This window comes from Anser cygnoides, chromosome Z (assembly GCF_040182565.1).
Source record: "Anser cygnoides isolate HZ-2024a breed goose chromosome Z, Taihu_goose_T2T_genome, whole genome shotgun sequence".
NCBI classification, from domain to species: domain Eukaryota; kingdom Metazoa; phylum Chordata; class Aves; order Anseriformes; family Anatidae; genus Anser; species Anser cygnoides.
The window spans coordinates 46,727,127-46,751,608 of NC_089912.1; the positions used below are offsets into that span (position 1 = coordinate 46,727,127).

A 24,482-nucleotide genomic window follows, 5' to 3' on the forward strand; every position below is an offset into this window, starting at 1 on the left:
TTTTAATTTAAATTTAAATTTAAATTTTAGGCTAGATTTTCTTAAGTAAAACTATATGTATATACTATATGTATCATGCACAGAAATGTGATGCTTCGTTGAAAAATAGAAAGATTCACCCAACCTGTTAATAGTTAGGTTGGGAAATGTTGCAAGAATCCAGGCAACCATGGGTTTTGGTCTGACTGCCTGCAGTTTCCATTTAGAGAGAGTTCTAGTTCGTAAGAACAAAGATAAGACTATGGGAGTGGAACACTAAGTCTTGTTAGACCCTGTGGAAACATTAACAAATCAAGCCTTTTTTTTAGCCACCAAATTTTTTCAGGATTTGAGTCACTGTCAAAAGACGAAGTGAAATGTTCTTTAAAATAGAAACCAAACAATTCTCATACAAAAGTGCAAAATATTGTAAGCACATTCTGAAACACTTTACAAACTGATACTGTTCCCTGGAGAGATTATCGGTGACTTCATTATGGCTGTATCTACTGTCTGCTTGTTCTTTTTTTTTTCTTTTTTTCTTTTTATTTTTTTTATAAGTTAAGTGGTGTGTTTTTACAGTATGAAAACTGTAAGCAGAGTTATAAAATCCCAGCTAATAAAAGAGAAGTAAAAGGGTAGAACATAACAAGGCATTTAGCAGAGTGATTACCACAGAACTCACTGTTATTATTTTATTTTTTTTTATTTTTATCAATATTAGGACTTGCCATGATTGCTGCTCTACCTAATCATTTATAGGTTGTTGAATTATTTTCAAAGGCATTAGTGAAGAAGCAGCTTATAAGAGTGGAATTAAATGAGAAATGGAAATTAGAAATGTTGATTAAAAGGAGTAAATTATAAGCGTGAGGGGTTAGACTAACCTTGTGTACTTCCTTTAACTTTGAAGTACTTAAGTTAAGGATGATTTTAGATGGGCAAATTTGGGTTACTTATTTATTTGACTTACTCATAAATTTTTATCATTTATAAAATCACACCTCTTAAGAGAGCATCCTAAATATTAAAAATAATAAAAAATCCTAAGAATCTTACAGATATTATGATTTTATTCCACATCATATCAATACAATTAATATAATACATCTGTTTGCACTGGAGTTTTCATCAGAGAACCTCAATTCACAAATCTGCCTAGGTTTTCCTTTGCCACTAGATGATAAAAGAAATGCTGTTTATATTTATATCTAGTGCGAGAAAACTTTGTAGTATGGCAATTGCTAACAGATGATGAGTGAAAATTAAATTAACTGACTTAAATACTTTTATTTAAGAAATATCCCAGTGTAATCACATAGTGGCTGATGAGACACTCTTCAGTTAAGATTTTAATGTAAGATAAGGAGTTGTTTTATTTCTGGTCGTCTGGCTAGAATGTCAAAGTCACCAAATTTTATGAATTTTCTATCAATACTTACGAAACTTTTCTTTATATACATGCTTTTTAGTATGATGCTTTTAGTATTTTTTCTTCTGTTGATTATAATAATTATTATTTTTTAAGATACACATTTGTGGTACTAGAATAAATATCTCCCTTCACTGTTCTTGGTTCATCCCTCCTTTCTCTAAAGACTGATCTACTGTGAGATCTGTCTAGTATGCACAGAATTCACTGAAATTTTACATCAACATTCTCTTCAGAAGTGTAGTATTTTCCTTTGGAATATAACTAGAACGACCCATTTTATTTCATTACGGATAAATAAAAAAAAGTTTTTTTTTTTTTAGAAGCCTAACTCTAACAAAGGTTGCATTTTGTAAAGTATTTGCTATTATGTCTCTCTCTCTCTCTATATATAAACAAACTGAATAAAAATGGAAAAAATGTGAAAGTATATAATTTACTAAGGAGTAGCATTGTATGAGAAAGTCTAGCACCAACAGTTTCATAAAGAATTTGCACTCATCCTCTCATCATTATTAATGACTTTAGAACAGGAAGTAGAAGTGATTTGGCAGCCTCTGATAAGGTAAAATTAAGAAGTAATCTTTGTAAAGAGGGTGGCTGAATGACATAATGGATTGAGAGATAGAAATGTAGGAAGTTCATAGTGCAAGATGCAAAGTACCTATTATCTGGGGATTAATAAAATCTACTGTAAACTGGGAAGTCATTAGGAGGGAATACTGGAAAAGAGAAAGGTGTGATAAAGCTGACCACAGGAGATCTATCATTGGTGTTGCATGTCTTTGAAGAAGGTAGCTTAGGTCCTGAAATACAGAAATACAGAAGGAAATTTGGGTACATCATTGCCAACATGTAAGCCACTGTACTGGGTCTGTCTGGGATGTTAACTTTCCCTGCAGCAGCCCATACAGTGCTGTGCTCTGCATGTGTAGATAGAACAGCAGTGGTACCACACCTGTGTTGAGTCTGCTGCTGAGCAGTGCTGGCACAGCATCAGGACTCTCTCTAACCCTCAGTGGCTGAAATATCACTCTGTCTGGATGAGGAGAGATATGCTTGTTCTACGAGGTCGTGAAGCCTTTGGGACAGTTTCTCCACAGCCAAGACACAGGCCCGTAGCAGGGGTGGGCAAAAAGTGAGAAAGGAACATCACCAGGGCAGCTGACCTAAACCAACCAAAAGGATATTCCATACCATATGATGTCACACTCAGCAATAAAAGGTGGAAAAAGGAAGAAGAGGGGAGGGGTGGGCTCTCGTTGCGAAAACGTCTGTCCTCCCGAACAAAGGCTACATACATTGAGGCCCTGCTTCAAGGACGTAGTCAAGCATCACTCATTTGTGGGAAGTAGAGGGTAAATTCTTTCCTCTGCACTTCCACACAGCCTTTACTTGTTTTGATTTTTATTTTCCCCTTTTCCCCTCCCTTTTCCTCTTTACCTTTTTTTTTCCATTTAGTTAAATTGTTTAATTAGTAATAATCTTTCTTTAATAATTATTTTTCCCTTTAATTAAATTACCCTTATCACAACCCATGAGTTGTTCTTTCCTTTACTTCTTCCCCTCCTCTTCTGAGGAGGGGGAGTGAGAGAGTGGTTGTGGTGGAGTTCAGCTGCCTAGCACGGTTCATGCAGAATTATGTGTGTAGCTAAGATCCATTCATCTTAAGACAACTTTATAAGTGAGCTTGGTTCATTTTCTTTAGTGTGCTGAAGAGTGAATGAATATGTATGAATATCACCATGACATCAAGCTCATTAGTAAAGATAAGAAATATTAAAAAAAAAATTATGCACAAGAATAGACAGATATTGACCATTAATTGTTTTAGACTGAGTTCAGAATGAGATTTCTGGCTGTCAAAGAAGTGAAGTCTAACAGGCCTAAAAGGTAAAAACTTTGAAATGAAGTTTGGAATGATGCTCAGTAATCATTATAGATACAGTCACATTAGCTACGTCAAACTTTCCTAAACCAGGTCCTTTCAGATTACTAGAAATTTGTTCACTCTTGGTGGTATCTGCTGGATATTTATCAGTTAGGTAATTCTAATGATGTAAATGATGACAGCTACCTTTTACAGATGGGATAATTTTGTCTTTTTTTTTTTTCTTGTCTAAAGAATGGGAAGTTTGAAAGCATTTCTAAAACTACTCTTCCTTTTTTTTCTTCTATTTTATTTTTATTTTTTATTTTTATTTCTTTTTATTTTTTTTGTAAATTATTTTTAACCTCTGTAGTCACAGCAGTTCTATTGTAGTCCACTGAAACACTTCTGTGCAAGTGCTACAGTTGTGTTTCACTGTTGTAAATCAGATGGTATTATTTCTGTTTCCTGATCCTGTAGAAACACACCTAACATGAAGACAATCTTTTAATTTGAGGCTAATAACACAACAGAATCATAGAATCATAGAATGGTTTGAGTTGGGAGGGAGCTTACAAATCATCTAATTCCATCCCCCCCTGCCATGGGTAGGGACACCTCCCACTAGACCAGGTTGCTCAAAGCCCCATCCAGCCTGGCCCTGAACACTTGCAAGGATGGAGCATCCGCAGTTTCTCTGGGCAACCTGTTCCTGTGCTTCACCACCATCATAGTAAAGATTTTTTTTCCCCTTATATCTGATCTAAACCTACCCTTTTTAGGTTTAAAGTCATTCCTCCTTGTCCTATCACTACAATCCCTGACAAAGTCCCTCCCCAGCTTTCCTGTAGGCCCCCTTTAGGTACTGCAAAGCTGCAATGAGGTCTCCCCAGAGCCTTCTCTTCTTCAAGCTGAATGACTTCCTTAGTCTGTCTTTGTAGGAGAGGTGCTCCAGCCCTCTTATCATCTTCATGGCCTTCCTCTGGATTCATACTAATAAGGCCAAGTCCTGTCCTTCTTGTGCTGGGGGCTCTGGAGCTAAACACAGTATTCCAGGTGGGGTTTCACGATAGTGGGGTAAAGTGGGAGAATCACCTCCCTTGACCTGCTGGCCACGCTGCTTTTGATGCAGCCCAGGGTATGGTTGGCTTTCTGGGCTGCAAGCACACATGGATGGCTCATGTCAAACTTCTTATCAATCTACACCACCAGGTCCTTGTCATCAGGGCTGTTATCAATCCATTCTCTGCCCAGCTTGTATTTGTGCTTGGGATTGCCCCAAGCCAGATGCAGGACCTTGCACTTGGCGTTGTTGAACCTCATGAGGTTCTCACAGGCCCACCTCTCCTCTCAAGCCTGTCGAGGTCCCTCTGAATGGCAACTTCTCTCCAAATCCACTTTTCAGTGAAACTCTAGCTTTGAGTTTAAAGAAATAAAAGTTAAACAATTTACTCTGTGTGATTACATTTCAGATTGAAATACAACTCTTTCAATTATTACTGCGGATTTCTTTGTGAATCAGAAAAGATTTAAACATGAAATTGATTTCTATATCTTATTTTTTAATTCTTTTTGGAAATTCTCCCTTGGTTTTAGTGAATAGATTTTTTTTTCCTTTGTAATTTTCACCATTCTTCACTAATCATTTGGGTTTGGAAAAATAAAAATATATCTTTTCTTTAGTAAGGAGACAAAATTAGAAAGTACATATTAGGAGTTTGGAAACAAATTTAGAGGGTCTACAGAAAGCATTTCAATGTGTAGGAAGAGATCGACTGACTATTACTAATTACTAATATTAGTGCCATGTTTGTTAACAATTTTGTATTAATGTAATTGTGAACTGATCATGTTTTACCTTACTATAACACTGGACCAATTTGAAAAATGTTGGAATATGATGCTAGATAAGGCAGAACATCTGATATTGGGATAAAGGTAGCTGATGAAGACTTCTCTTTAATTGATGCTTGGAAATTTTTTTTTGTTTTATTTCTCTATATCTCTCTAAAAAACACATAAGTTAGAAATTCTCTGCAAATAACTATTTCAGCTTATTCTCTAACACATGTACAATATACGGTAGCTCACAAAGGATTGGTGGGAAGTGCCTGATATATTCACAAGAAGCCTCTTGTTTCAGCCACACCAACCATTAAGGGAATTACTGAGATTTGAGATGCTAAATCTGATGGTAATACATTCTTTTTAAAGCAAAGAATATCATGATTATAGATAGAGTTTCTTGCTTGAGTAGAGGTTGTCAGAAAGGAGTCAATGCAGAGATAAAACCAAGCTGAGGAAAAGCTGGACTAAAATACTAAAGTTGCTTTTTCCTAGCACACAATCAGAAAGTAGCAACTTTGTGCCCAGTGTTAAAACGGACAGTCTAATATATCAACAAGCAATAAGTTTTTCTTTCTTTCTTTCTTTTTTTTTTTTTTTTAAATGGAATTTACCTATTGGTTTGGGCAAAACTAAGGATAACACTCGTCTTAGAATTATAGAATCATTCAGGTTGGAAAAGCCCCTTAAGATCATCAAGTCCAGCCATCACCTAACACTACCAAGTCTATCACTAAACCATGTTCCTAAGTGCCACATCCACACATCTTTTAAATACCTCCAGGGATGCAGCCTCAACCAATTCCCTGGGCAGCCTGTTTCAACGTTACACAACTCTTTCCATGAAGAAATTCCTCCTGACTTCTAGTCTAAAGCTCCTTTTGTGCAACTTGAGGCCGTTTCCTCATCTCCTATCCCTTGTCGCCTTAGAAAAGATGCTGATACCCTCACTACACTGAGACTGACCACCTCACTACAACCTCTTTTCAGGTAGTTGTAGAGTGATGAGGTCTCCCCTCAGCTTCCTTTTCTCCAGACTAAATAGCCTCCATTTCCTCCTCATATGTCTTGCATTCTAGTCCTTTCACCAGCGTTATTGCTCTTCTCTGAACGTGTTCCATCTTTATCAATATCTTGTGGGGCTATCTCTGATATCATTGCTGTTTTCAGTAGGCAATTGAAAATTATGTACTGTTAGAAATTTTGTTCCACATTTTGATAACTGGAAACATGTACATACCATGGAGGTATGTACACACATGTCTCTGGGCAATCTGGTCTGTGTCCCTGCTTGTGCAGGGTGATTGGATTTGATGACCTCCAAAGTTCCCTTCCAAAATCAATTTTGTGATTCTGTTATTTTATAATTTTGTGGTTCTGTCAAATATAATAGCAATGATATCCTCCATTGAAATATTGTGCATTCTGAAATCACAGATTACCCTTCTCTGGAAAGGATAACATGCTATAACTGTCACCAGTGACTTGACCACTGGCATTGGACCAATTAAGTTTCAAAGATCTATATGTTTCTCTATTTCTTAGAAAGCAATAAAGAACATACTACTGAACTTTTTTTTTTTTTGCTTTTTTTTTTCTTTTAATATATATCCTTTGTAGAAAAAGCCTCATCTTCTTTTAAATGTTCTAAATGTCTTCTTTTAAATGTCTTTTAAAATGTTATGGTATTTTCCAGTCATCTGGTAGTTACATGGAGAATTTGTTTTTAAGTTTTTATATTTATTATTTTTTATTCAGCATTTCTTGGATGAGCTTTGGTTTCAGCAAATTCTTTGCCCTGGTCTATTGAAATATAGAAAAACTTTCTTGTCTAGCAAGGTATCTACAGACTTGAGAATGATGACTATTGTATAATCACTGCAAGGTTTATTGCTAGGTTAACACACTTGTTTCAAGACAACAAAGATCTGATGAATATCAAAGATTTGCCTACTCAAGAACAGCCTCACTTTTCTTTTTGTATGTTATTGAAAATAGCCTGAGAGCCAGAAAGGAGATTTTTCTCAAACTTTCAAAGGAAATATTCAACATGTATTCAAGTGTGAAACATCTTGCACAAACTTGCATATTAATATTTCTCATTTACTAAGGTCTTCATGCCACATACTGAAGTCCTAGCTTCCCTGCTCTAAATACAAAAAAGAAAGGTAGTTTCTCATGACCTAACTAACAGAAAACAGACAAAACACTATTTTAATTTCCATTTTGTGTAGCCATTCATCTAAAAAGAAGAAATAGAACAGAAGACCTGTGAGTACTCTGAGGCTCATCCCTGTCTTAATTTCTAAAATAATAACTTTTATTTAGTGCACTTAAGTCTGTAAGCATAGCTTTTTGTAGGGTAGACAAGACTGGTAAGTTTCACAGAGTCAGTTATTGTGGATATGGTTGGTGTAATATTGTAAAGCAGACTGCAATATAATGCAGAATTTTTATACAATCAACCTGAAGCTTTATTACTGTGTTATTACTTTTGCGGCCAGCAACACAGCCATTGAGAGACTTTCTGGCAACTGTGATTCCACACAGGTATGTACATACCAGAACGTTCATTCTGATATGCACAAGTGGCAACTTGTAGGACTTAATGTTATTATACAGAAAAATAATCCCATTTTCCCTTTGACAGAGAGGTAATGCATAAATATCTAAGTTAAAACAATAACCTAGGAGAAATGAATGAATATAGAAATGGAAGCAAAGAAATACTTTGCTTAACACTCAGTGCAGTGTGAAAAGAGATTTAAAAAAAACTATCATGTTTTGCAGAAGCCTTACTTTGTTTTCCATTTCTCAGAAAAACATTAATATTTTAGAATATGAGCATATTTATAAATAATCTATAGCAGCCCTATAAATTATTACTAATTCTTTTAATGAAGAGCTAAACATGGGTAATCCATTGCTTTGTAGACCAACAAATGAATAAAATGACTTATTTACTACTAAATAAATTTACTACTCATGTATGTAAGTGTGTTTAAAAATAACTGGAATATACCAGTAGGTTATATATAACTTCTAAGTTCACCCCTGAGATCAGTGAAAAAAAACACACACAAAAACAACACAAAATCAGCAGCACCACAACCACCAACAAAAAAAACCACCCAACAACATCCTGAGATGTTCAATATCCCTGACAGAAATGTGTCTAATTTCTGCTTATTAACACTGGGTAGTGGCAGATATAGTGCTAATTTCATTTAGGTCACCCTTGCTCCACTATTAGGCAAGAAATGCTGGTCTAGGTTTCCCATAGACCTACTTGCTGTTTCTACTTGTAAATTTTAGCTGGAGAATTTAGTAATTATTTGGATTTGCCTGGGGTGTTGGGGCCTATGACTATTCTACTGGTGTAGATGATCATTAAGATCCCTTCCAACCCAAGCCATTCTATGATTCAATTATTCTATAGTGTATTAGTCTCTCTCTCTCCAGTCATTTTCTGGATGCCTACAGCTACAGTGTCTCGGTTGCTAAAGAGCAACCTCAAGATCAGACTGACAGCTGAATGGAAATATTAAAGGTTTGCCTACTGATAACTCTTCCCAATACAGTTACACACAAGTAAGCAAAACTCATTTTGTAGATGCACCTACCCCAAAATGAAGAATTTTTTTCTGGGGACAAGTATTTGCAGAAAATATGTTATTGTATGTTCTCCAGCTTTTTGTGCAACCAATCTGGATTTCAGAAAACTATAGGATAGTACACCCGTAGGTCTCCTCCTCTTAATTTTCAGAGTTCACAAATTGTGGGAAACACGTTCTTCATGCCATATTAGACATTAGGGAGTGGTAAACAACCTGGTGTGGAGCAAAACTGGTGGTCACTGACATCAGTACACCTACCAGATGTCGCATTGACAGACTAGTTTGTGGATCCAACACCTGGACCATATCTTTATTTAATATGGACTTGATCTTAAAAACTGGCAACAAGAAAAAATGATGGAAAAATATATGAAACCCTCTTTCACTTTTCATTCCTGTCATTGGAAAAGGACAGAAAACTTAGATAGTCCTCAAAAGAGGCAAGACTCTAAAAAAACACCTAAATCTTGGAAACTAAAAAACTAAATCTGAAGCTAAACCTTGGGATTTCTGAGTCTCACAACCCAGTAATAACCCATTTGATTACTTCCTGCAGGATGGCAATATTTAGTTCAAAACTTGCACTATATTCAAAGTAGAAGAACCTTAACAGATTTCAGTTAAAACATACCCTATGTTTTCAAATTCCACTTATTTATTTTGCCAGTACCACAGAACTTGTTTTGCTTTTCTCAGAGTTCACCAGCTGTAGTTAATGACCTAAGAGACTCAAGAACAATTACAGTTTAGGAATTTTCACAGTCTTCTCTTCCTTCACACCTTCTCTGGTTCCTTTGGGTATGAGCACCACCACATATCACAGTAATCGCTTTATAAAAGTTATTACAGTAACATAACCAAATTTTACACTGCCTCAGATTACATATTGGGGAGTTTTTCCTTGTTATATTTTGCGTATTTGTCAACATATTGGATGCTATGTCTAAAAATTATCTCTCCTTTCACACCTGTTCTGGAAAATGAAGAGCAGAAGAACTTCTACAGAGTATTCACCCCAAATAATTTCCATTTCTTAGATTTATGTCTTCATTCTGATTTTTGCAGTGAATTCAGTAAATCTAAAATTTCTGACAATAGACTTAAAATGACCAATTTATTTTTGCCTGTATATCAGTCATATGAGAACAAATAAGTTTTCAACAAACACATCTGATGAAAATCAGGTTTATTAGAGGAATATATAGATCCTTTTGTACTCTATCAATTACTTATTTATCTGTTCCTCAGGAACAATTTTTAACCTGTATGTGCTTTCTCAGAACTTTCTGAGATATTTTTAACTCCAGTGCCTGATCCACCAGCATCACAAAGCTTCCAATGAAAAAGGCTTATGTTTCTGATCTCTAACAAACCCTGACACCAGTCAAGCTTCAAACAGTTCTGAGGTTTCCTCAGGTTTCACTGAAGTCCAATTTACAACAGATTCCTACCCCTAGAAGGAAATCTGTACCCACATCTCCCTAGCTATGTAGTTATGAAAATGCACCTAGGGGTGCACAGAATATGAAGGAAAAATCTGAAGCAAATGAGAATTCCAATGCATTTGATGATGGTGCAATGGTCAGAGAAGATGCCAGTGATGACAGTTGAACGTCCCTTTGCCTTCCCAGCCCCCTTCATATATTCTCAGGCATAGGATGACAAAGGGAAGTCCACGGGTCACATGAACAGACATTGTCGACATATTACCTGTCCAAATTGCCTCATTTATCCAATCAAATCACCCAACTTTTCCATCTATTCTTTACTCAGGAATAAATTCTTTTCACAGGCCTACCAGAACTCATCTACATTCACCAACATTATAAAGAATGGCAGACCAAATACAAGGACACAGATACCAATGCCTGTCTGTTTTCGAAAAGTATACTCTAAAGGCAGGCCAGATCTTCAACACTCAACAGCATGTTTAAAATGAGAACAATTGCAGGTTGATAACGAGTAGTAATATTCAACATGAAGCCTTATATGGTCTAGGAGACAATTCTTCCAGAAACATACCAATTAAAAGAATAATAACATCACAAGGTGGACCTACATAACCTAAGGATTTTTTTTTTGTGTGGTAATCTTTCCAAAAAATGCAAAGTGCATTGAATGCTTCAGTGCCTGGAATTGATTCAGAAGTGCAGAATGGTTCTAGGTCAAACTGCACAGAGGTTTGTGCTTATTTTCATTGAGGGAAATGAAACCAAAACACTGAGAACTTTAGTGTTTGTGGGAAAGACACCAGACCTAAAACAAATGCAGTAAAGAATGTATATATTTTTTTCTGTTATTTTTACATGGTTCAGAGAAGATGAAGCATAATGAAGGTAACACTTAAGGTGTTAATGTTACAACATAAGAGTAGGATATGAAAAGTAGTATTGAAGATCACTATATATATATTTATTGTGGCAATTTTAATGTGGACATTTGGCTTTAACAAAAATATACATCTTGTTCTTCAAAATCTTCTGTTACAGTTCACCTCTTCCAGAAGGCTGGTACACAGATAAAATTCTTCTGATCTATAAACCACTATGGTTTTGAAGACTATACACCAGTATGTCCACTTTCTGTTTGTGAACGCTTCATACATGTTAAAAGAGTGTTCTGATTAAAGGAGTTTATGAAAGATATAGAATAAACTAGTCTACTTAAAATATTCTGACTTTAGAAGGAGTCTGCTTACAATTAAACACACTTCACCTTTATTCCACTGGCTTAACATTCTTGTTTCAAATGTACCTTTGGCATACATTTTAATATTTACCATACTTTGGAGTCTCACGGAAAAGAGAACTCCTCCCCACCCACCCCCAAATCTTCCTTAAGAAGAAGCTAGAAGGTCACTAATTTTAAGAAGAATAAAGAATTTCCATAGTGAAAAATGCCACCTTCTCTACCACTCCCCTCCCCCCCCAACTAAAGGCTAGTCTAAACTATACTATCTAACCTTGTTATCTTAATTCCTCATAATGGTAAAGTCTTTTTGCCTTTTCACTTCTCTGCCCTTCCCAAGGTTGTGTTTTATGCAATAAAATGTCATAAATCTAAATAGTCCAGCCTGACAAGTAAATGAGCCTCTTTAATATTATTAGAGGAATCATTAAATCTTTTTACTTTTTAATCTCTGCGGGTAACTGTTAACCCTAATTTGAACATAGTTGAGTCAGCAATGTGTCCTTGTGGCCAAGAAGGCCAATGGTATCCTGGGTGCATTCCGAAGTGTTGCCAGAAGGTCAAGGGAGGTGATCACCCCCCTCTACTCAGTCCTGGTGAAGCCAGAGTTGGAGTATTGTGACCAGTTCTGGGCTCCCCAGTACAAGAGGGACATAGAGCTACTGTAGTAAGTTCAGAGGAGGGCTACTGAGATGATGAGGGGACTGGAGCACCTGTTGTATGAAGACAGGCTGAGAGAACTGGGCCTGTTTTTAGGGTGGTGATTGGCAGCACAGAGTCTGGCTGGAGACCTGTGACTAGCGGTGTTCCCCAGGGGTCGGTGCTGGGTCTGGTCTTGTTCAACATCTTCATCGATGACCTTGATGAGGGAATAGTGTCTGCCCTCAACAAGTAAGCTGATGACACAAAGCTGGGAGGAGAGGCTGATATGCCAGAAGGCTGTGCTGCCATTCAGTGAGACCTGGACCGGCTGGAGAGATGGGCAGGAAGAAACCAAATGAGGTTTAATAAGAGCAAGTGTAGAGTCCTACACCTGGGAAGGAACAACCGGATGTATCAGTACAGGCTGGGGGACGACCTGTTGGAGAGGAGCTCTGAGGAGAAGGACATGGGGGTCCTGGTGCACGACAGGTTGACCATGAGCCAGCAGTGTGCCCTGGTGGCCAAGAGGGCCAGTGGGATCCTGGCGTGCATTAAAAGGAGCGTGGCCAGCAGGTCAAGGGAGGTGATCCTCCCCCTCTACTCTGCCCTGGTCAGGCCTCACCTGGAGTGCAGTGTCCAGTTCTGGGCTCCCTTGTACAAAAAAGACAGGGATCTCCTGGAAAGAGTCCAGCGGAGGGCAACAAAGATGATACAGGACCTGGAGCATCTTCCCTACGATGAAAGGCTGAGAGACCTGGGTCTGTTCAGCCTGGAGAAAAGAAAACTGAGAGGGGATCTCATCAATGTGTATAAATACCTGAGGTGGGGGAGACAGAGGGATTTGGCCAACCTCTTTTCAATGGTTTGTGGGGACAGGACAAGGGGTAATGGCCACAAGATGGAGCACAGGAAGTTCCACACCAACATGAGAAAGAACTTCTTCACGGTGAGGGTGATGGAGCACTGGAACAGGCTGCCCAGGGAGGTTGTGGAATCTCCTTCTCTGGAGATATTCAAGGCCCGTCTGGACGCCTACCTGGGCAGCCTGCTCTAAGGAACCCTCTTTGGCAGGGGGGTTGGACCCAATGATCTTTCGAGGTCCCTTCCAACCCCTACAATTCTGTGATTCTGTGTGATTCTGTGATTCTGTTCAGCCTGGAAAAGAGAAGACCAAGGGGAGACCACATCATTGTATATAAATATCTGAGGGGAGGGTGTCTAGATGATGGAGCTGGTCTCTTTTCAATTGTTCCAAGCAACAGAACAAGAGGCAATGGGCACAGGAGGTTCCGGCTGAATATGAGGGGGCACTTCTTTACTGTGAGGGTGACAGAGCACTGGAACATGTTGCCCAGAGAGGTTATAGAGTCTCCTTCTCTGGAGATATTCAAAACCCGCCTGGATGCCATCCTGGACAATGTGCTCTAGGTGATCCTGCTTGACAGGGGGGTTAGACTAGACAATCTTCAGAGGTCCCTTCCAACCTCGGCCATTCAATGATTCTGTGATTGCTTCACTGGTTGGACTTCAAGAATTTCCAAAATAAATTTAAAAAATGTAAAATCTCTGTTGCATAAATACAGAAAACAGAAAATTCTGGCCAAGATTTAAATCTTTTGATAGATGAAGTTTGCAACATAAGAAAGATATTTGGATATAAAAGAAAAATGTCACTAATACTTGATGAATATACATTCAAGACTGTTTGTCAGATCTGCAGACATCACACAAACCTCTTATTCTGCCCTCTGAATCACTACTCTGAGCACATTACTGCTTCATAACACATGCCAAACACAAATTTTATTATTGGTGTGTAGGTACTGATATGTCCTAGACAAAGATTCTTATTCTGCTGAAAGACATATATTCTTCTTAAGAAAGACTGAAAACATTCTTAATTAATTTACATTCTTTTTCATTCAATTTCTTTTATTTATTTATTTATTTATTTTTTGGCATAGACTATGTGTGATCATTTTTTTTTCTTTTTTTTTCTTTTTTTTCTTTTTTTTTTCCTTTTTTTTTTTAAAATATATATGTATTTTTTAATAAATCACTTGTGTCCTTGCCTTTCTCTACAGCTCCAAAAAGTTCACTCACATGAAGGAAAGTAGTGTGTTCATGTTAGAAGTGCTTGGTAACCATGCCGAAAGCACTTCAAAAATTTGAGAATATTTCAGTTAGTAGTAACTGACTGAGTATTCAGTTAATAGTAGAAATTATACCACAAGAACTGAAGGTCTTAATGCAAACAACAGGAATGAATGGTGAATATGCAAACTTTAATATTTTTCAATGAATGGAAATGTGCAAACACGAATGCAAAGCCAAAAGAGTGAAACTTTTGGTAGGATTTTGGAAGAAAGAATCTGTAAGTATTGGTAAAGGATCTTCTTATGTAATATGAAGTATTTCTAGATCCCACTTGATAAGGAAAAAACATTATTCTACATATTTACAAAATATACAAAAAACATGTCACATCAACCTACTGTAGTGACTTTTTGCCTGAAAAAAAAAATATATATATATTTCCTAATCAGATAACTAAATCCTTATGAAAGAAACCTGGGGTTACAGCAGATGGCAATCTGAAAGTGATCCAACTGCATGCTCTCAGTTCATACAATACAAACTATGCACTGTGCTATATTAGAGAATTCAGTCAAGTGTAAGAGATTTTAACCTTCTTATCATGTTCACTGTTAGGTCTGTATTTGGAAAACAGGATTTAAATTTGGGCCATCTACTTCAAGAGGCATGAGACACTGCAAAGTATCCAGAGAAAAAGTGTTAAACTATATAGTGGCCTAGAAAATATATCTGGCAGAGAGAATTTAAGAAAGCAAGGACTGTTTAAATTTTTGAAAATGTTTTTGAAAAGGTATCCATTATCTGCCTACAATTACCTGAAGGGGTATTAAAAAAGTGGTAGCACCAGACTCAGATCACTTTCAATATTTACTTTTGAACTTGAAACAGTGTTAGACAAGTTCATCTCACTTTTAACATTTTTTAATGCAAAATGACTCATTTCAAAACTTTGTAATTTTGAGAAAACTAGAGGCTCACCTCAGGGAACTGTTACTGAACTGTGGTAAAATCCTTTTTACTTGTGACAGCATGAAGGACCTGTCCTGAGCACTGAAGTGTCAAACTGACTTTTTTTTTTTTTTTTTAATACTTGTTTTGGACAAAACAATGGCTAGGGAAGTGGTAAAAGTTGAAAAAGGTGCAAGGGAAACAGTATTCAATAAAATCTTTATTTTTCTCTAGTTATATTCTATAAATTCATATGTGTTTAAGGCAAGCTTTTTATTATTATTATTATTCTATAACAGTGACATTCATTCAGGAAATTAGATATTGCTGTATGACTTGGAGTGATGTCATATTAGGAAGAAAAAGGGTTTTAGAACTATCTGGCATACTTACTGGCCTGCTTTAATCTTAGGTTTTATAAGAAGAGAGACTGCTACTTTCTTAATGTATTTGAGAGGAATACAGTTTTCTGTGTCTTTAATAGGTGAGCAGAAGCTTGAAGTTTCTCTTTGTGAATAGCATATGATCCCAAACATCTAGAAGAGCTATCACTGCTCTGAAAAAAGATACAGTTAAAGCAAAGTAAAGAAAATAAGAAGAAGTGACAAGGCTGGTTTGTAAAAGTCAGATAGGCTTAAAAATAAGAATAAAATCTGCTTTCAGTACTATTGTCCAGGGACAGGCTGTGAAATAAGAAGTTACAATCTGTCTATTTGTTCCCGTACCTGTCCCGGTTTTCAGTGCCCTATTTTTTTTGTTGTTATTTGTTTTGTTTCGTTTTGTTTTTCTCTGATTAACTAAAAACTGTATTTTCACAGCTCTTCAGTGAACAGAATTTTAACTGCCATATTTTTTTCCCCCAATCCACGTTTACTACTGGAAAATGGTAAACAAGGACACTCATGCACAACCCCATTCCTGTTCAGATAAAGATCCCTTTGCAGCAGTTCCCCTGCGCACAGAGGGCCAAAGACCTTCACTACTCTGCTAGGACTGAGGCATCAAAAAAAGGGCATCAAAAAGTGGCCATCTGTTTGGCTGACCCAGTAGGGCAGGTGGTCCTTCTCTCATCCATATGGTCACCTTCCTATTAACTACAGGCATGGCAGGACTAAGTCACCTTCTTTTAAAGCAGAAGAAAGCAAAACAAGTCTTAAAAAAAAAAAATCCAGATCCTTACAGTGTTAGGTATTTTGTTTGCTGAAGTTATAGTGTTACTCAGATCTGGAAACCATGGAAATTTTGGATGTCACTGGACGTAGGTGTAGAAATCTCACCAGCAACCTTCCCTCTCAGCAGTTCTATCACATTTCTGTCTTTGAAAGTGTTGTGAGAACCAAGTATTTTTGTATTTGTCAAGGACACTGATTTGGGAGAAAGAAGTTAAATGATAGAGTGATTCTGTCACATGAGAAAAGGGGAAAGAAAATGATGATACATACTCCTGGGCACAGAAAGGCTGCAGAGAGAAACCAGAAAAGAGAAAATATATATATATATATATTTTTTTGGTAGGTTTTTGATGAGGTCAGGCAAGCATATGACTTGAACTGCCAAAGTTCAAAGTTTCTTCCATCAGTCACATTTCAGCAGATAAAAGCTTTATATAAATCTGAATTAAGTAAAAACTCCAAAGAGATTTATTTTTTTTAATGTAAGGTTTTTCCTAAAACAAAATTTTGCTGTAAACTGCACATGCTGACATTTTTCTTTCGAGCATCCTCAAAATAATTACTATTTATGGCACAGTTTTCTATGGCTTTATCATATCATATATGCTATTTCATATATGATAGTCCATTTTCAAATATGACTTTGTGCTGGTCAGCCTAGGCTTAGAACACACTATCTACATCTGCTAAGGATACACATGAACACACCACTTAGAAGGCATACACACTTGTGTGTACAATACACACTATCTGAGAAAAAAACAATGTACACACTGATATCATAAAACATAAAAGCCTGGATTGCTCTCGTTTTGAGAGTAACTTGCAATCAACTGATTCACACACTGGTGTTGAAAGATCTAAGTATCAAAATATTTCAGTTTACGCACAGACTATACTCACGATACAGAAAGATACAGATCATCTGATGCCTGAGTGAGTAGATGTATTTCCTAATCTCATCCCAATTTCAAGTGCCCAAATCACAAAAATATCAATCTTTCTGGTCTCAAAATTACATGCTTACAGAGCATCAGAAAGACTGTCTATGATTACTTTGTAAAATAAGTTCTGTTTTTATTCTTAAAGGTAGCTTATGGAGGTACAACGCTGAGGTTTTCTCAGTCGGGTTGGTGGTTGGACTTGATCTTGAAGGTCTTTACCAAACCAAATGGTTCCATGATTCTAAGACTGAAAAAACTCCTACCTGGCAACTTCCCAGTGGCAGATTTTTTCCCCCGAGTAGGTCTTAGGCTCAATTTACAGAACAGATCTTTTTCTCTTTTGATAGCACTAAGTTTCTAAAAACTAAATGATTGTAAATAGAAGCAAATACTACTAATAAAAAAAAATATATTCAAAATATCAAAAAAGGTAATAAACTCCCCACCTAGGTTAATCATCTGTAATAGTACAGAAATAATAATACCAATATTGAAATTTAATCTTTTATGCAAATGATATATTTTTTCTCATTTTATGTAGAAAAGTGGGATATGCTTATAAAAGAAAAGATACAACTGTGAGAGAAGACATGAGGCTTCAGTCTGATCATGATATGGAATGTGGTATCTCAAATTGGTCATAAAAGAAGAAACCAAAGGACCACCTGGCCTTATATTCTGTTTCTGAATGTGGTTAATGACAGCTGCCTAGGACTAAGAAACATAGTGCAAACACAGAGTAATGCTTATGTGGAAACACTCTCTGCCTCTAAATATTGCTGGCTCTGGGACTGTTTGAGTTGTGCAGTCATTTCTCCTGCAACTTTTCAATGTCGTACACATTTGTCATTTCATATACCTCTGTACATCCACAAATATTAGAACTTGCAAAGGCCTTGTCATGAAAAGCTCTCCGTTACTTTTGGTCACCCTTTTCTCTGCCCTTATTGATTCTACTGTCTTCATAATGAAATGAAGGGGACTGGAACTATATATAGCTTTAAGGAGATGGGGTACCAAAGATCTAAGTTGAACCACAAGAGCCTTGACAAAAATATAATTTGAAACTTGCCAGAAGCAAGTTCATATATCTTTTCATGCTTCATCCTCACCCACAGTACTCTGAAATCAAATTTTATTCACTTTGTTCACTATTATTTGCTTCTATTATCTCATGCTCATCACTTTAGATAGTAGAATTACTCCCCAGAATATACAGACCTTATTGCCTATTTAAAATTAGTTACTTTGATAGAATGATAGAATTGTAATTATAAAATAAAACGAGAAAAAAGAAAGAAAAAAAAAAGAAAATGTTACTCACTTGTATTTATCTTCTGAAGTGAAATGTGTTTTTCCAGCTGCCTACGGAGTTTCACTTCTGCTCCATATTTGCCAGTAGTGCCATTGTCAGCCAAAATGAAATGAGAATGCATACTGTTGAGCACTGTCAACTTACTCATGGGATTGGACATCGTCTGGTATGGTCGGACCACCTGCATTTTAGAGACAGAAGAAAAAATAGTACTAAACAGAAAAGACCATCTGAACTAAATCAGTTACAGAAGAAAAAATAGTACTAAACAGAAAAGACCATCTGAACTAAATCAGTTAAAGATAACATTTGACAATACAATAAAAATAGTCTGTAAATGACTATTGAAATATTGCATTTGAGCACTGCTTGCTTCCTTGTGCAAAATAAAAAATAACCTTAGCACTTAAACCAGTGTGGCGACCTTTTACAAACACTGACTCTTTAAATGCAGACATTGCTTGAAGATTCTTCCAGAGTTACATCAATGGCCATTGTTTCAATGACAAGTCCAGCTAATAATCTCCAAAGGTCTATGACACTACACACATGCAGTCTGTCTGTTGCTGTCTTTCAATAGTGTTGTCCTAACCCCTGTTCTCTTCTGATTTAACTCTTTGATTCTTCTTTGATAGCCTCCACAAGGACCAGGCCCCTGTTTTATCTCATTGCTAGCCACCAGCTCAGGAGGACCCCTATAGACACCCCAGCACAGGTGAATGCCACTCTTGGAGAGGTATAAACATGGTATAACACCACATTTGCAATTTTCTTGGAAAAAAAACTATTGGGTTATTCTTATTGCAGTACGAAGACAGTTACTTACATTGACAATAGCTTCAGAAAGTTTCCATTCACTGAAGAACTTGCTACACTCCTTTTGATTTGTTTTCATCAAGAGAAACTCTTTTGTAGACAAGCAGATTAAATTGCTGCAGAGCTGTTCCACTCATAGCCTCCACTCAGACCAAGCAAAGCACTGTGTCATATCTGGCTGTCAGCTACTTCAGTGGGTCTACATAAATAAGGCTGCACTGATGTGACAAAGGAATTGGTGTTGTGTTGGGGGATTCTGGCTGATAGTTCAAATACATATGATAGAAATATAGTTCCCTGCAGTGTTTACATATACATTTTCTTTTTGGAAAGACAAAACTGACAGTTTGTAAGATGAAGTCCTGGCTGAAGAAATGCTGAAGTGACTTGTTACAAAACAGCTGTGTTATGCTTCCTCTGCAAGAAATTTCCTTCACAGCTCTGGCATTGTACTTTTTGGAAATCTAACAAAAACTTGTCCTTTTTAATGCACAAAAATGTTTACTCTTACATTTTGGCAGGACTGCTTGCACACAGAAATATGGTTACTAATTTGTTTCTAAAATTCTGTCCCTTTCTGTTATTCAAAAGAGTTCTTTAATTGATAAACATTATTTTTAATAAAAAAATAAATATATTTATAAATGTAAATATTTATAAATATTATGTGTTAGAATTTTTTTGGCCAGAGATCCCTATCTATTTATTTCACTTGTGAATTCTTGCAGCACTTTGGTCAACTCATCAATGGCAAGGAGAAACCCATGGACATCTGCTGCTGTTCTAAACTGTCCCACAAAGGGTACTCTGCAAGCTCTCTGTCCTGGAAAAGCGAGGAAATAGCTCTGAGAATGTGAGAGGGCAGATGGCCAACAGCAAGGCCATGCATTACACTGCAGGAACAGGTGATAGCTTTGGCTCATGTTTCTTTTTATACTATTTCTTTTCGAGTTCCATTCATAAAACATTTATTCTACAAGAGTATAGCTTAAAAGCTATCAGCATGCTGCTGGAACATGCTCATTAACTAGCTTCTACAGACACAGAACCATGTCTCTCTTGCTATCATCAGAAGGAGGTTCTTTCTCACACAATAAAATTCAAGCTAAAACAGTTACAATCTTGGCAACTGATACCTGTCTTCTCAGTATGGAAGGCACAGGACAGCAAGATCTGCAAGAAGAGGAATGACTTGAGTTGCCCATTCATTGTTCAATTACAAGAAAGAAAATCTGTTGCTGTGAATGTAGTTTTACAGAAGGGATGTGGTTTATCCCCAAGAGCCATATCTCAGGATTTTCTAAGGGTGACAGGTTGACCTACATTTCTAATAAGATGCAACACAAAAGACTCCACATATTGACATAGTAATTGGCATAGTAATGCTGCTTAAGAGCAGATTAGAAGGCTATGCTTTGGTTCCATGTCTGATGATTAACTACAAGGTGAACTATATTAATAAAATTTATAGACGTAAAAACAAGGATACAATTATTTTCAATCAAACTGCTCACAGCATGCACAGTTCAACAACAGAAAATCTTTTTTTCTTTTTTGTAATAAAGTTCACAAACTCCTATTGTGTATAAAAGATAAAAAAAATCTTCAGGAAGGCAACAAAATCTTAGGTTTTGAGGCTATTTCCTTGAGGCATATTGCTTTACAACATCGCTCAGCAGATTTCAGGTTCTCACTCTTGCAGTTCCCATTCCTTTGTTCTTTTTAATCCTTTACATTTTAAAGGCAATTTAAAAGGTTGGAAAAAGTTTGACTTTAATTTCTTCTCATCCTCTTTCTGCACTGAGAAGAGCGAATAATTTTGACCCACTTTCTGAATTGAGAGAAGGAAATAATGTCCCGACAGCTTCCTTTACAGAGTCGAAATGAAGTATTTATGCACAATATAGCCCTTCTAAATAGGGGTTAATGAATGTGAAAGCAGAATGCTGTAGGGCAATATACATGCTGCACAGGGTGAGGGCTGGGTCCCTTGGGCTGTCAACAGGTGAGGAACTAGGCCAACTGCAATGGTTGCCCTTGAATTAAAAACACTGCTATGCTTGGTTTTCATTCCCCATTGTCGCATGAGATTCAGGATAGGGACAATACCTGAAAAATCACTTGGGATATCTCAACATGGACAATAAGCAAAATTTAACGAGATAGGTGACAGAAGGAAGAACAGGTGCTGGATGCCCCGGGACAGGGGCATATCATTCATTGGCATTGACTGTCAAACTGATGCAGTGAGAGAGAGCCCAGATTGGGTGCTGTCCAGTACCACACCAACTAGCACATGCCTCCATCTCTCCCTATGTATGCTATCCAACACAAATCTGTGCAGTCTAGAAGAAGGCAAGGTATTTACAACTAACAACTAACTCAGTGCGTTCACTGTTACAGTGCAAAGAGAAAGAAAGATGTGTGCTTTTCTTCACAAAGACCTAGCTGCTGTTGTTCAAATTATACCTTATCTGAAGCCTCACTGTTCTGGGCAACACCAGGGAATAGATTAGTTCTTGGTTTAATTTAAAGGATCCTGGAAGCATCACGGTCTAACGCCTCTATAACATGCCTGTGCCCAGCTTTGCCTCAGGCATGGTTCTCAGATTGTAGTTTACAATGAGAGCTGAATTTCTCTTCCTTACAATTTTTCTTAGAGTAATTATTTCCTGGCCCAGACTAGGCATGGAAAAGGGGCTCCATTGCTTTGACACTGGAAAAAAATCATACTGAAATGAACTTGTGAATCATTTACGGCTATCTGTAATCTTCTTTTTCAGCAATTCAATTTAACTTCAAGCCATAATATATTTCTTTAAAGATAATTGCAAAATGTCTATCAAACGTAATTCAAAACTTGTAACAGCAAATCCTATGGCATAATGAATAATTAGTTGCCTGAGATTTGTAACTTCTCTTGCCATTCTGAAACTTTCAGAAAGCAGTTAAAGGAAAACATAATCTCTCACAATGTTAAACAAAGACATATGAAGGAGAAAAGGAAGTTGTCTCATGCTGTAAGCTAACATTATTATTCAGATGAACTAAGAAACAATGAAAAGAAAATATGGAGCTGATTTTGACAGTCTGAGGTATGTGTTGTTTGGTATGCACATACAACCAGGCAATATGAATGCTATACTTATACTAAGACTCACTGGTATGTATTTTAAAGAGTGTGGTTTAAAATGGTGAGCTCTGGCTACATGTCTATTATGCTTGACAGCTGTGTGATTTTTTTTTTCATATATGTAAGGAAATAAAAATTCTTAAGGAGACAGCAATTCTTAAATTAACACTTTTAACACTTTTTTTTTTTCTGGTTTAGATAACCTTTGATGATCTCAAGGATGTTGGTGGTATTCTGAAAACAAAGGGCAGTTAGTTCTGACAGAGTGGTACTCAGATGAAGTTATTTATAATGAAGGGTTTACAGATAAGATCAGTGAGAAAGGAATAGAACTTGCTGTGTTGGTGAAAAAAAGCCTCTGTCAATCTGACTGTAATAAATAGTAAACAATCCCAGGGCTGTAAGCTTTTCTCATTAGACATGTTTTCTACACCTCCAGTTTACTTGTTCTATAACTAGAGATGTATCTGACCCATGCCCAATGTTATAGAAATAAATTACTCTCTATGTTGTATATCAGGCCTGACACCAAATTTCAGCATAATGTTCATCTTACTGAAAAAGTATTGTTTCATAAAGTAATCAAGTTGTTAATTATTAAAAAAAATAAATTGTACTACAATATGGAAGGACCCAACCTTCCCTGAATAAGTTGGCTAGTCAGTTATTGTGCCAGTGATTTTGAGAGGTTCATACTAGTGCCTGTTCCATGAAAGTCTGACTTAAAACAACTTCACTTGTGACCCTGACACCCCAGGCGCATACAACCTTCCAGTGTCTAAATATCCTCCCTCTTCCACTATACAAATCAATACTGAAAAAATGGAAGATATAACTAAGAAAATAGAACAGGTCTGCAGTGTTCTGCTCTGAGTACTATTTGAACATCCTAGACAAAACTTTGGTGATGACATACTTTAACATCCAACTACAGTTATGAAATCCAGCAACTGCACCGAGATAAAAAAATGGTTACTCTGAAACTGCAGTTTCTAATAAATCAAAAGTATTTTTCTAGACACAGACTACGAAAACCAGCTTTTTGTTGTTGTTGTTTTCAACAAAACAAATATTTAAATTTTTATTCAACTTTTGTTTAATCTAATGTAAATCTAGGGTTTATATTAAAAGAAACAACTTTTTCTCCTCATTTTTGTGATTTTAGCTCTATGGGAGAGTAGGTTTCAAGTAGCAGTATACTCACCTCTTAAATATTATTATTATTATTTTTTTCTTCTTCTGAATGTTCTGAACAGTACAAAAGAGAAAGAGAAAAAGAGCAGGCATCTGTTCTTGAACATAAGTGAAGTCCGTAAAGAACATTTACAATTGGAAATGGTTTTGTCTCAAGTATTTGAACGCTAAAGCGTAAAAAAGATAATTCTGGGACACAGAGTACATGCACAGGGTTAGTGTATACTATATACATACACAGTAGTAATTATTAGGTTGATATATATATATATATATATAGGTTGATATATAGGTTGATATATATATATATGTAGCAGTATTTTTCTTTCTGATAGTACTTTTTGCTTACGTACTTTTTGCTTACATGCAGTACGTCTGTTTAGTTATGTTACAAGTCTGCAGAGAAGACTTTTATTTTCTATGTGTGTTCTGCTGTACTAAGTGATTTAAGCTGACCTCTGTTGCTTCCCCTTCACTGGTTAGAGCTTTTGATAAAATAGAAAGTATTCCACTTTCTCCAAAATTTCAGTTGAGCTTCATTTTTTCTATACGCTAGCTGCTGAATGTAAGTCAGAGATTAATGAAGTAATATGGGGAAACAGTGTAACCCATGACTGTAATCGTACTCTAAGTAAGACAAATAAAAAACAAGAAATTATTAGAGAATTTAGGAATTTCTTCTTACGTCAATCTGCTGGATCCACATGTTATTTTTATAGTGGGCATGGAAAAGCGTGCGACATATTTTGCAGTGCACAGGATTTTTGGAGTGGAACAACACAGGAGGTCA

The 24,482-nt window shown here is 36.5% G+C and overlaps 1 protein-coding gene across 8 annotated transcripts in view; it reads right to left on the reverse strand.

Moving 5' to 3' along the window:
* Positions 1–24,482, reverse strand: part of TRPM3 (transient receptor potential cation channel subfamily M member 3) — a 488,292-nt gene that overhangs the window by 112,356 nt on the left and 351,454 nt on the right. For all 8 annotated transcript variants that reach the window (XM_048049695.2, XM_066988522.1, XM_066988523.1 and 5 more), the window contains exon 6: positions 18,559–18,730. In XM_048049695.2, the coding sequence (XP_047905652.1) occupies positions 18,559–18,730 (172 nt within the window). The remainder of the gene's footprint in view (positions 1–18,558; positions 18,731–24,482) is intronic.